This window comes from Pleurodeles waltl, chromosome 3_1 (genome assembly GCF_031143425.1).
Source record: "Pleurodeles waltl isolate 20211129_DDA chromosome 3_1, aPleWal1.hap1.20221129, whole genome shotgun sequence".
Taxonomy (NCBI): domain Eukaryota; kingdom Metazoa; phylum Chordata; class Amphibia; order Caudata; family Salamandridae; genus Pleurodeles; species Pleurodeles waltl.
The window spans coordinates 707,709,417-707,721,417 of NC_090440.1; the positions used below are offsets into that span (position 1 = coordinate 707,709,417).

The following is a 12,001-nucleotide window of genomic DNA, read 5'->3' on the forward strand; positions in this document are numbered from 1 at the left end:
GTACCCCTATATAACAGGGCCATTTTCCTCCTTTAAGTCTTGGCCATCATCATCTCCTGGGAAAGAGTATCATGGATGCTCCTCTAGCTTAGATCTCAGTTTCCCTTCATTCACTATTCTGTTAGCCCTCACCACCGTCATGTAAGTGGAGGGTCTTAGGACTGTCATGGATGATTCATATTCTCCATTCAAATATTTGAGGTAGGTCCTCTATGCTGTTGCCTCCCTTGGTCCACTCTGCATTTACTGTACCTTTTTCTCCCCATAGGCCTTCACCATCGACATTATCCGACACAAGGATTCTATGGATGAGCTGCTGAAACTTCGAGATGAGATCCTTGGGGCATGTGGGGAGGAGCAAAAGGCAGTTCTTCAGGTAAAGTGTAATCTTGCCCTCTACATGGTACGGGAACTCCATTTTGCAGCAGAGTGCTTTGGTGTAAGCATCACATGTTTATAGAAAGGAGACACTTTACTTATTAATGTAACCTGTCAGTAGGAAACAAACATGTTTTCATTAGTGTTAATGTTTTTATTCGAAGGGGTGCAGTCCTATGTCACTTAAATGTGAAATGGACCCTGTCTGTTAAAACAGAGCATTCTTGTGTCATTACCCACCCCAGGGCAGTCAGTAGCTTTTTTCTCATTGTTACCTGCTGCAGAATTAGAGCACCCTGGGGTCAGTATTAAATGGCTGCCGAAAGAGGAAGAACTAATTGATCAGTGCTAACCTGCTTGTAGAAAGGTAGCACACTCACACATCCGTAAGTGTATGGGGTTGATGTGCTGCTGGAGAATAACAGCATAAATGTGGAGCATCTTATGGGGTGCAGATCTTATCTAGGGAGGTGTCAGTATGTTCTGTGAGTGGGATGTCTGTCATCAATATCCCTTTGGTCATGAACCCTTTCCTGTAGATCTCAGGTTTGTGGGGAAGCCATACCACTTGTTGGGCACCAAGTGTTTCCATGGGTGCTAACCGCTGCCTGGTCACTGAAGACAGTGTAAATGCAGTCATACATGCAGTGGCCCTTCCTTTTGTTCTTGTGCCACAAATGCTAGCAAAAACATGCAACTTAATTCCAATCTTTTCCACATATAAATGTATTCTTTTAGCTTTTTCTGTTTTTCACCTAAGTGTTACCTCCTTAGCCCTCCGGCTTGGAAAGGTGCATTGTGTGGCAGGTGTGTGTTATTGACAACCCCACAACTGGACTGTGGTACCATTACATTGATCGGCAGCTATTGTCTTGACCCTTTCTTCGATTCCTGTTTGTTACAGAGACATTTGATGGCAAGAGGAAGAGGTGTTGTAAAACACATTGGTTCTCAAAGCACTGTCTCTTGTCACCTAATTCATTGAGAGTCAAGTCTCTTCATGAGATATTCCACATGCTCACTACATTCTTTAAAAGGCAATTGTTTGATGCTTTCCTTGTAGAGATTCACTAGTGATGCACACTTGGAGCTTTAATTGCTAAGAAGGAACATAGGTCCTTAGTGGTCACTTAAAACTAATGTAAATGCTGTGCCATTCTGCCTTGTTCCTTTTTTTCACCTGCATTACATTCCCCCTTGTTGACCTGACAGTCAGAGCACTCAGTGGAGGTCATATTATTTGAGTCAAGGACTATGGTTGATCCCAGGCTCTGTGAGTCAAGGGAGCCTTATCCAGGCATAATAGCTAGTCAGATTTCTATAGCCAGGGCTGAGGATTATGGTGTTTGCTTTAGTATTGATCAGCTTAGGCAGTGTCAAGATAAAGGGAATAGAATGAATGTAAGGAAATGCCTCCTTGGCATGGTTACCCCCTGACTTTTTGCCTTTGCTGATGCTATGTTTTGAATTGAAAGTGTGCTGAGGCCTGCTAACCAGGCCCCAGCACCAGTGTTCTTTCCCTAACCTGTACTTTTGATTCCACAATTGGCACACCCTGGCATCCAGATAAGTCCCTTGTAAGTGGTACCCCTGGTACCAAGGGCCCTGATGCCAAGGAAGGTCTCTAGGGGCTGCAGCATGTCTTATGCCACCCTGGAGACCCCTCACTCAGCACAGACACACTGCTTGCCAGCTTGTGTGTGCTGGTGAGAACAAAACGAGTAAGTCGACATGGCACTCCCCTCAGGGTGCCATGCCAGCCTCTCACTGCCTATGCAGGTATAGATAAGTCACCCCTCTAGTAGGCCTTACAGCCCTAAGGCAGGGTGCACTATACCATAGGTGAGGGCACCAGTGCATGAGCACTGTGCCCCTACAGTGTCTAAGCAATATCTTAGACATTGTAAGTGCAGGGTAGCCATAAGAGTATATGGTCTGGGGGTCTGTTTTACACGAACTCCACAGCACCATAATGGCTACACTGAAAACTGGGAAGTTTGGTATCAAACTTCTCAGCACAATAAATGCACACTGATGCCAGTGTACATTTTATTGTAAACTACACCCCAGAGGGCACCTTAGAGGTGCCCCCTGAAACCTTAACCGACTATCTGTGTAGGCTGACTGGTTCCAGCAGCCTGCCACACTAGAGACATGTTGCTGGCCCCATGGGGAGAGTGCCTTTGTCACTCTGAGGCCAGTAACAAAGCCTGCACTGGGTGGAGATGCTAACACCTCCCCCAGGCAGGAGCTGTAACACCTGGCGGTGAGCCTCAAAGGCTCAGCCCTTTGTCACAGCACCGCAGGACACTCCAGCTTAGTGGAGTTGCCCGCCCCCTCCGGCCACGGCCCCCACTTTTGGCGGCAAGGCTGGAGGAAACAAAGAAAACAACAAGGAGGAGTCACTGGCCAGTCAGGACAGCCCCTAAGGTGTCCTGAGCTGAGGTGACTCTAACTTTTAGAAATCCTCCATCTTGCAGATGGAGGATTCCCCCAATAGGATTAGGGATGTGACCCCCTCCCCTTGGGAGGAGGCACAAAGAGGGTGTACTCACCCTCAGGGCTAGTAGCCATTGGCTACTAACCCCCCAGACCTAAACACGCCCTTAAATTTAGTATTTAAGAGCTTCCCTGAACCTAAGAATTTAGATTCCTGCAACTTACCTGAAGAAGAAGGACTGCTGAGCTGAAAAACCCCTGCAGAGGAAGAACAGAAGACACCAACTGCTTTGGCTCCAGACTTACCGGCCTGTCTCCTGCCTTCCAAAGAAACCTGCTCCAGCGACGCTTTCCAAGGGACCAGCGACCTCTGAATCCTCTGAGGACTGCCCAGCTTCAAGAAAGACTAGAAACTCCCGAGGACAGCGGCACTGCTCCAAGAGAACTGCAACTTTGTTACAAGGAGCAGATTTAAAGACCCCTGCAACTCCCCGCAAGAAGCGTGAGACTTGCAACACTGCACCCGGCGACCCCGACTCGACTGGTGAAGAACAACCAACTCAGGGAGGACCCTCCGGCGACTCTACGACTGTGAGTAACCAAAGTTGTCCCCCCTGAGCCCCCACAGCGACGCCTGCAGAGGGAATCCCCAGGCTCCCCCTGACCGCGACTGTCTGAACTCCATTTCCCGACGGCTGGAAAAGACCCTGCACCCGCAGCCCCCAGCCCCTAAAGAAACGGAACTTCTGTGCAGGAGTGACCCCCAGGAGGCCCTCTCCCTTGCCCAGGTGGTGGCTACCCCGAGGAGCCCCCCCCTTGCCTGCCTGCATCGCTGAAGAGATCCCTTGGTCTCCCATTGAAAACTAAAGGAAACCCGACGCTTGTTTGCACACTGCACCCAGCCGCCCCCGCGCTGCTGAGGGTGTACTTTCTGTGTGGACTTGTGTCCCCACCCCGGTGCCCTACAAACCCCCCTGGTCTGCCCTCCGAAGACGCGGGTACTTACCTGCTGGCAGACTGGAGCCGGGGCACCCCCTTCTCTCCATTATAACCTATGTGTTTTGGGCACCTCTTTGACCTTTGCACCTGACCGGCCCTGAGCTGCTGGTGTGATAACTTTGGGGTTGCTCTGAACCCCCAACGGTGGGCTACCTTGGACCAAAAACTGAAACCTGTAAGTGACTTACTTACCTGTTAAAACTAACATTATTTTACCTCCCCCAGGAACTGTGAAAATTGCACTGTGTCCACTTTTAAAACAGCTTATTGTGTTTTATGTGAAAAGTATACATGCTAATGAAATGATTCAAAGTTCCTAAAGTACTTACCTGCAATACCTTTCAAATGAGATATTACATGTAGAATTTGAACCTGTGGTTCTTAAAATAAACTAAGAAAAGATATTTTTCTATAACAAAACCTATTGGCTGGATTTGTCTCTGAGTGTGTGTTCCTCATTTATTGCCTGTGTGTATGTACAACAAATGCTTAACACTACTCCTTGGATAAGCCTACTGCTCGACCACACTACCACAAAATAGAGCATTAGTATTATCTCTTTAGCCACTATCTTACCTCTAAGGGGAACCCTTCGACTCTGTGCATACTATTCCTTACTTTGAAATAGTACATACAGAGCCAACTTCCTACAATGAACCTGGTGTCTTCATCCATTGCATTGTGTGAATGACTGACTAAGATATAATGCACATCAAAAATGTAATCTTGCATATGGCTTTGTAAGTGGGTTCTGTATTTTGAGTTGTGGACCCCCTCCTGGATAAATGTTGATTGTGTTCTTTGTCAGCCATACCCAGAATGTATAGTGTAGTGCAATTTCTCTTTTTGTTCAGGAAGGACACAGGGAAGATTTTATTTCAGGAAAGGTATGTGTCTGATGCTACTTCGAGGTAGCATTCCCTTGTGCTGGAGTTTCAGACCATTCCAATCAACCTTATTTAAGTATTGTTCTGCAGAGGAGAGGACACTCCTGGCCTAGAAAGGTTGTTTATCTAGTAATAATCATTCCCCAACTCCTGTAAACACTCACACAAGTCGTAAGCAAGGAGAAGCTGGAGGTACCTTACCCTTGCAAAATCATGGGAGGTGAAGTCTTCAGCGCTGAGATAGCATAACCGCACCCACAGTGGTCCGGCCTCCTGCACACTGGCAACGAGCGCTGTCTGCAAGGAGAAGACTGTCTTTCAAGCTACCATTGCATTCTGCCTCAGGGAAGGCAAAGAAATATACTTCTTATTTCAGCTTTCTGGTACACTGTGAGCAGCTGGCATCAGATTAAAAGACAGCTTCTAAGTCTGCATGCTTTACAGGTTTACATTTAATTTTTAAACATTTTTGCATTATGGTTGGGTCATAAGTGCCAGTACTTGTTGTTCTTCCATATTATGAATATGAAGCAGCCAGCTGAGTGGCAGTTCTCTTTTAGTAGGAATAGATCAGAGTTTTTTTGTGAGTTTAAGTCCCAGATATTATGTTTGTGTTTTATTGCTGATGCCAAGCCAGATTTGCTTGGTATCTTTAATTCAATTTTTTCTGGTCTTGGTCCATTGGGATGTGTAAAATGGTTTAAAGTGGATTCTGTGCCTTTCTTTTTGTATATACTGAAGAATGCCCCCTGACACACTCTCCCCTTTCAGGAGAAGACACAAGCCCTTATACAACAGTACGATGAAGTTGGTCTTCTAAATTCAGAGCGATACGCTGGCCTGGAGAGGGCACAGGCCCTGGTTGCACAGTTCTGGGAGACTCACGGAGATCTTAACCCTTGGTTAGAGGAGACACAGAGCTTAATAGAGCTGCTGCCACCGCCTGCCGTTGATCCGGACCTGCTCCGTCAGCAGCAGGAGGACATGCGGGTAAGTTGACCTGGTTAGCTACATTACAATCATCCAGGACAGATCAGCAGTTGATAATATTAACTTGCAATCCTTAAAGGAATACTCTTGCAGGCAGACAATGGAAATCAAAAGTCAGACACCAAGCAGTGCTTCAACACTTCTTGTGTGCACTTTCTGAAGACTGCCTGAAAGTCTTCCTTGCCATCTAAAAGCACAAAAATGCATACTAGCCTATTTGTTTACTTATCCAGCCATACAGTTTGTGCACATGGCCTCTTGCACAGTCCGCTCTCTGAATATGCACCTTTTCTCTATCTCTTCAGCTCCTTCGTGAATCAATTGCTGAGCACAAGCCACACATTGACAAGCTCCTGAAGATTGGCCCTCAGTTGGAACATCTGAACTCTGAGGAAGGGCAAATGGTTCAAGAGCGGTACTCCAGTGCTGAAAGAGCCTACACTAAGATCAGGGATGAAGTGCGTCAGCGGGCTGTCTTATTGGATGAGGCTGTTGCTCAGGCTACACAGGTATGTCTGTGTCCTCTCCCTGTCCTTCACCTTTTCTCATTACCATCCACCCCATTCTTCAGTTAGTGCCTCAGTTACTTTCCTGTCTTTAGCCAGCTGCCAGTATATCCTCCCATCGGTTCCCAGGTGTGAGTGTAGTTGCCTCCATATTTCACCAGATGTCCATACATTTTTGCCTCCCTCACACCAATATAGTCTTCCTTTTCATTTTTTAACCGACAGTGTCGTCAAAACCTGCCACATCTTCTGAGTTTCCCTTCTGGCATCAAAGGGCAATAATGTCTTCCTATGTGATACCACGTTTCAGTATCTTGTTCCCAGTCATCCACCAGATGTTGTTTCTTTACCTTTTACCAGACGTCAATAATGTCTACTTCATCCAAAAACACACACACACTTACCTGGCCTCGTACCCTAGCAGCCTGAATGTTTACACCAGCATTCTGTACTGTCTTCCCGTACAGAGCAGTAGTCTGTTGTCTTCAGGCTTACACCAATTTCTACTATTTTCTTACACACTGGCAGTCTGTTTTGTTGTCCTTGTACACACAGTATGGTTCTGTACTGTCTTCCTGCACAAATCAGCAGTTACGCGGTCTTCCGGTTTTTGCACATCAAAGCAGGCTGCACTCGCTTCCAGCGCACAACAGCAGTTATTGTCTCTCTTCTTGTGCACTTAGTAGTGGTCTGTTCTCTCTTCCCATATACACTACTAGTCTGTGCTTTATACCTTCTTTCCAACGTAGTAGAAGTATGTAATGTCTTCCTGCTCACTTCAGAAGTGTGTGTTGAATTCATTTTCCTAAATTCACCAGCACTCTTGTCTTGCTTTCCTTTTCCCACACACATCACTCGGGGGGTTATGTTCTTCAGCACACATCATTGGTCTGCGCTGTTTATTTTACACATTGTGGAGGATCCCTACCATCCAGGCTGATCCCAGGCTCTACGCTGCACTTGTCTGTTTTGAGTTGTGTACCTGTGTAGATTCCAGTTTTTATGTTTAGTTTGTCTTTGGTTTGCATCACATTTGCACTAACCCTATGTTTTTCCTCTCCCTCCCTCACCCCATGGATTGTTGTCTGTGTTTCGCTGCCTGCACCTAATGTCATCTACATCATCACATTTCATGCGCTTCACATGGCAGAATGCAGAGGTAAGGCGGCAGCACCTTGCACCTCACGCTTATTGCTCTCACCATCCTTTAGCCTCTCGTTGTCCTTTTTTATACTGGCAACTTACTAGGATCACAGGGAGATCTGGGAGGACCTCACTGAAGGAACTGATTGAAGCATTTGGGCAGCGGGGGTGGAACTCACTAAAAACAGGGTCCGTTGCTCAAGAAAATGCCCTAAAGATTTTGTGCAATCTTTGTGATCGGTCAGTAGACCCTGTTTGATGTGCAACTGTGTAGGTGGAATAGACACCCTTATAGAATGTATAAATTCGGGTATCAATATCATTGATACATAGACACTTTGAACTTAAGTTAGCCCTTGGCGAATAGCTTGTTGGTGGAAATGCTTTCCTCCGTCCCCATGGATGGAGGACATTTCGCCCTATTGAGAGTTCCTAATATACCAACTAGTAGGTATATCTGATAAAAGAGCACCCGTCAGTGCCGTGGGTATTCAGACTCACAGAAAAATCTATGCATAAAGCTTTCTGTGTGAGCGTCAAGAACATTTTTTTCTTTCTCTGCCATGGTCTGCTATTATCGATCCTCGGCAGGGAAAATCAGTAGTAGATGCCTTTCCCTAAATGGGGAGAGGGCACCTGCCACTGTGACCGGCAGTCCGATGGTGGACCGAGGGTTGATACAAGGGCGTCCAATGACCTCCAGGTGTGGTGGGGGAACCTCAGTCTGAGATATACCACTAACCACAGATTTCTCACCTTTAGAATAGTCTCAGGCACTAGATTGGATCTGGAGAGTTTTCAGTAGTGCTCCCTATGTGCCAGTAGATGTGCCATACTGCTGCGTGGTGACTTCAAGCTGCCCCGGATGTGACCAAGCAGAGCCATAAAATAAAAACCAAAGCCTGCGCTCTTCTTTGCACGCCCTTTAACACAGATCTTGAGCTCTGCTCCCAACATTTCAAATTCTGTTTGAAGATAGTATGCCAGGGAAGATGTCGCCTTTTATAAAATAACACAATTCAAGCCAAGCTGCTGGAAACGTATGTCTGTCACAGATCTGCACACCATGTGCATGTGGTGCTTGGGCTCCAGTCTTGATGCAAAGTTGTACAATAAGTGTACACCCACGCATCTTAAGGCAATCTGTAAGCTAGAGACAAAGCTTTACATCACCCAGCATAAAGAGAGGTCATGCTCGAATCAGAGATCTGCTTCACGTCCTGGGGCTCTTGTCTTTCATGGTCACAAGGTCGGTCCTGGGCAAAGTCCCATTCCTGCTGAAAGCCCTGTCCCCACTCAAAATCCTCTGGTAAGTCGAATTTGAAAACGTGCTATAAGTGCAAGAAAACGATGCAGAACTCGTTCCCATCTTTCACACAATGTCTGGGGAGAAGACACAACGTTGTCACTCAAAGGAAGGGTCCAGCATCTTCTGACTCTGAGACCCAGAGACAGTCCAACATTTGGTCACCAGCCCCCCTCACAGCAGATAGCGCCCATAATTGAGGGTATCCTGCAAATTTTCCAGCTGCTACTGGCTCCTTCCGGCCCCACAGAGCTGTAGCAGCCTCAAATTGGACCTTTACTGACATGCCCTTCCCCAAAACTGGCTGCCCTTTTTGGGACATTCCTAGGCCTGTGTCAAAGCTGGTCCACTCCTGTGTCACGCTATGAAAATATAAGGCATAATCAGTGGTAATGGAGCCCGACCATCAGACTCGGCCTCTCCCTCAACACCAGTACTATCAGAGGCTAGAGGCTCGCTTCAGCTACAACTCTGAGGAGTTCCAGGCCATATCCAAAATCTCCCATACAACTTATGCTGACGAGGAGGAGCATAATCTTCTCTCCTAATTACACTGATGATGGTCTGTATTAGGAGTTGCAGAATGCCAGCGGGTTAGATAGCTTTTCAGGGGATGTTGAAATGTCCAGTGGACATGACTTGCAGTGGTTCTAGACTTTTGGGATAGAACTGTAACTCAGGGCTTACATGATTCAAAGATAATTGCACCACAGTTCAGTCTTAAGGGATGTTGTCCCCCGCCAGGCAATTTCACCAGTAGCATAGAAATATTGAGGGTTTTTAATTTTAGTGTTCCACTAGCAGTCCCATCCTTTTCAGCCACTGAAGCAGCCAGCACAGCTTTTTCGTGCGGCCATTCTCCAACTCTTTTCTTCTTGCTGCAGCAGCCTCCAACCAGCTTTGATTTTAATACAATATGTACATAGCATGTGTGGCTGTTTTGAGGAAATGCGGTGTAATAAATGGTGTGGTTGTGAGGTCTCACTGCTCCTAGAAGAGTTGGTAGTGCATTACCCTGTGTGGGTTCATTGTCAAACCTTAGCTCAACCCTGGGTAGCTGTGACTTCAAGCAGTCAGGCTTCAGCAAAAGAACAGGTGTAAAGCACGTAAACAGCACCAAAACAATTAAAGAAAAAAACACAACTCTCAAATTTGAGACAGTATTTAAAAATAAATTATATTTTATGAACTTATGGACACCAAAACAAAAAATATACCCTGGAGGGTTCCAGAGATATAGTTGTTATAAGGAACAATAAATTAAGACTTCTGACTTCACCACGAACAAGCATTGGAAAATTCAGCACATTTGACAGTAAGAAACTTTTCAAGAAAACTTTAGTCAAAGTGGCGTGCGGTTGCTTAGAGCTACTTTCGGCAACAAACTCTGGCAGAGAGCCAGTCAAAGACCAACAAGTTCTAAAGAAACAGTTACCTCGTTAAGAAAAGCAGTGTTTAGTCCAGTTCCAGTGTCTGTGGTCACTTGCCATTGTCTTCTGTGAAGTAGTCCTGATGCAAGGGATACAAGATGCTAAAAATGGGCAGGGCAGTGTACTCCTTGATCCACGGTCCTGGTGGGATGAATTTGGCCGCATGGGTTGATGTCATTCCTAGTCCTTTTTTGTCAAGTAAAAGGCCAACCACCACTGGACTACTGGTCATTGGGCACAACAATCTCAGTGGTTTCCATCTTTTGGTGATAACTCTCCTTTTAGGTGGCCAGACTGCACTCAGATGACTCTCCCAGGTCCAGCAGACTTGGTGCAACTTTTGAGCGTAGAGTCTCAGTCTCTTGGGCTGTACTGCGATAAGGAGCAACAATCTGGTGATCTGGGCTTCCAACTTGCCCAGACAGGCTTCTTCAGCTTTTGTGGCCCTGTACTGCAAACAGAAAGTCAGCCATTTGAGTGTTTGTTTCTGGCTGAGCTTGGGGGTGGGGAGGAGGCTTCTCCAAGGACAGGACACAGCAGGCACAGTCATTTCCTTAGGTAGCCCAAAGAGCAGCAGGTGCAGTCCAATTTAGGTGTTACCTCTTCTTTGCAGGCTCCTGGGTCAGTAGGACAGTCCTCCTTTGACCCTCTCCTCCAGTCCAAGTGAGATCTGAGTTCTGGGTGCCAGGGGTGCCCCATTATGCTCAGGAAGTGCCCTCAGTGGAAGTTGCCATCTCTAAACAATGGACTACTAGGCTGGTAGCTCCCTCCCACCATCTAATGACAACTTCTTGTGAAGTGGGGCATCTAGCTATCCCAGAGTGCTCTATTCTGCCTGTTCCCAAGATTTCGGCACCCCTCTTCTCGTGTGTGGAGCTTGGTAGCCCGCCCTAGAGGTTTGGCTCACTGAGGGCTACACACCCATGGGAAAAACGGTTTAGCCGGTATTTTCCCCTCCTTGTCTTTGATGCCAACATGTCTACCCAGACAAAAGAGCAGACCCTTTCGAGTGTGGTTACCATTGCCCTTCAAAGGCATATTCCCCTTTGAAGTGTGCTTTTTGGACCTATACAGTGTGTGGCTTCCTGCCTGGAGGAGGTAACACCTCCTCCAGCTGCAGGCATCTACTGTTAACTGTGCTGGGAGCCGTTGAAACGTCTCCTGTGATGGGCAGGATGCTGTTTTATGACCAGCCTCAGGCCACTGGAAAACTAGGCAACAGAGCGGCAACTTTCTAACAGTTGCACATGGCAATAAGTTAATATTAATTTTAACTTAGGTACCAAGTTAGGCGTAATGCAACTAGTTGTTTGATACCTTGAAGTACCAACTTTAATAGTCCCATTCGGAAGTTAACACATCTGAGCTGTAAGCTTGTACCTCTTGTCAATGGGGCTACCAGTCTCTCCCACAGTAAAAAGGGCAATTGCAGGTTTTTATTGTCAGAACATGTGAAACACAAGTACAATTGATACATACTTACTTTCAAATGTACTTACCTGCAACAAGATCATTTTGTTTCTAGAAATAAAGTAACAAAATACTTTTTTACTATATAAAAAAGTTGACCTGGAGTTACTCATTGAGTATGTGCTTCATTTATTGCCTGTGTGTGTACAATAAATGCTTTGCACTACACTCTGATAAGCCTAACTGCTCGGCCACACTACCACAAAAGAGAACATTAGTATTATCTACTTTAGCCTCTGTTAAGCCTTTGGGGAACTCCTGGACTCTGTGCATACTATACCTCATTTTGATGTAGTTGGAGCTGGAGAGGACCACACACCACTACCTGTGAGCAGAGCCTTTACGTTATCCATGTGCCAGCATAATCCCCCAGCCAGTCATCTTGAGGTGCCTGCGGATGCATGGGAGTAACTCAGTCACTCCAAGGGAGATTCCTTCTTGTTTTGTGGATGC

General features: G+C 46.4%; 1 protein-coding gene across 3 annotated transcripts in view; it reads left to right on the plus strand.

Annotated features, from left to right (window-relative positions):
• The window catches only part of MACF1 (microtubule actin crosslinking factor 1), a 1,225,213-nt gene that overhangs the window by 791,490 nt on the left and 421,722 nt on the right, over positions 1 to 12,001 (plus strand). For all 3 annotated transcript variants that reach the window (XM_069223412.1, XM_069223414.1, XM_069223413.1), the window contains 3 exons: positions 269 to 376; positions 5,475 to 5,693; positions 5,999 to 6,202. In XM_069223412.1, coding sequence (XP_069079513.1) covers positions 269 to 376; positions 5,475 to 5,693; positions 5,999 to 6,202 — 531 coding nt within the window. The remainder of the gene's footprint in view (positions 1 to 268; positions 377 to 5,474; positions 5,694 to 5,998; positions 6,203 to 12,001) is intronic.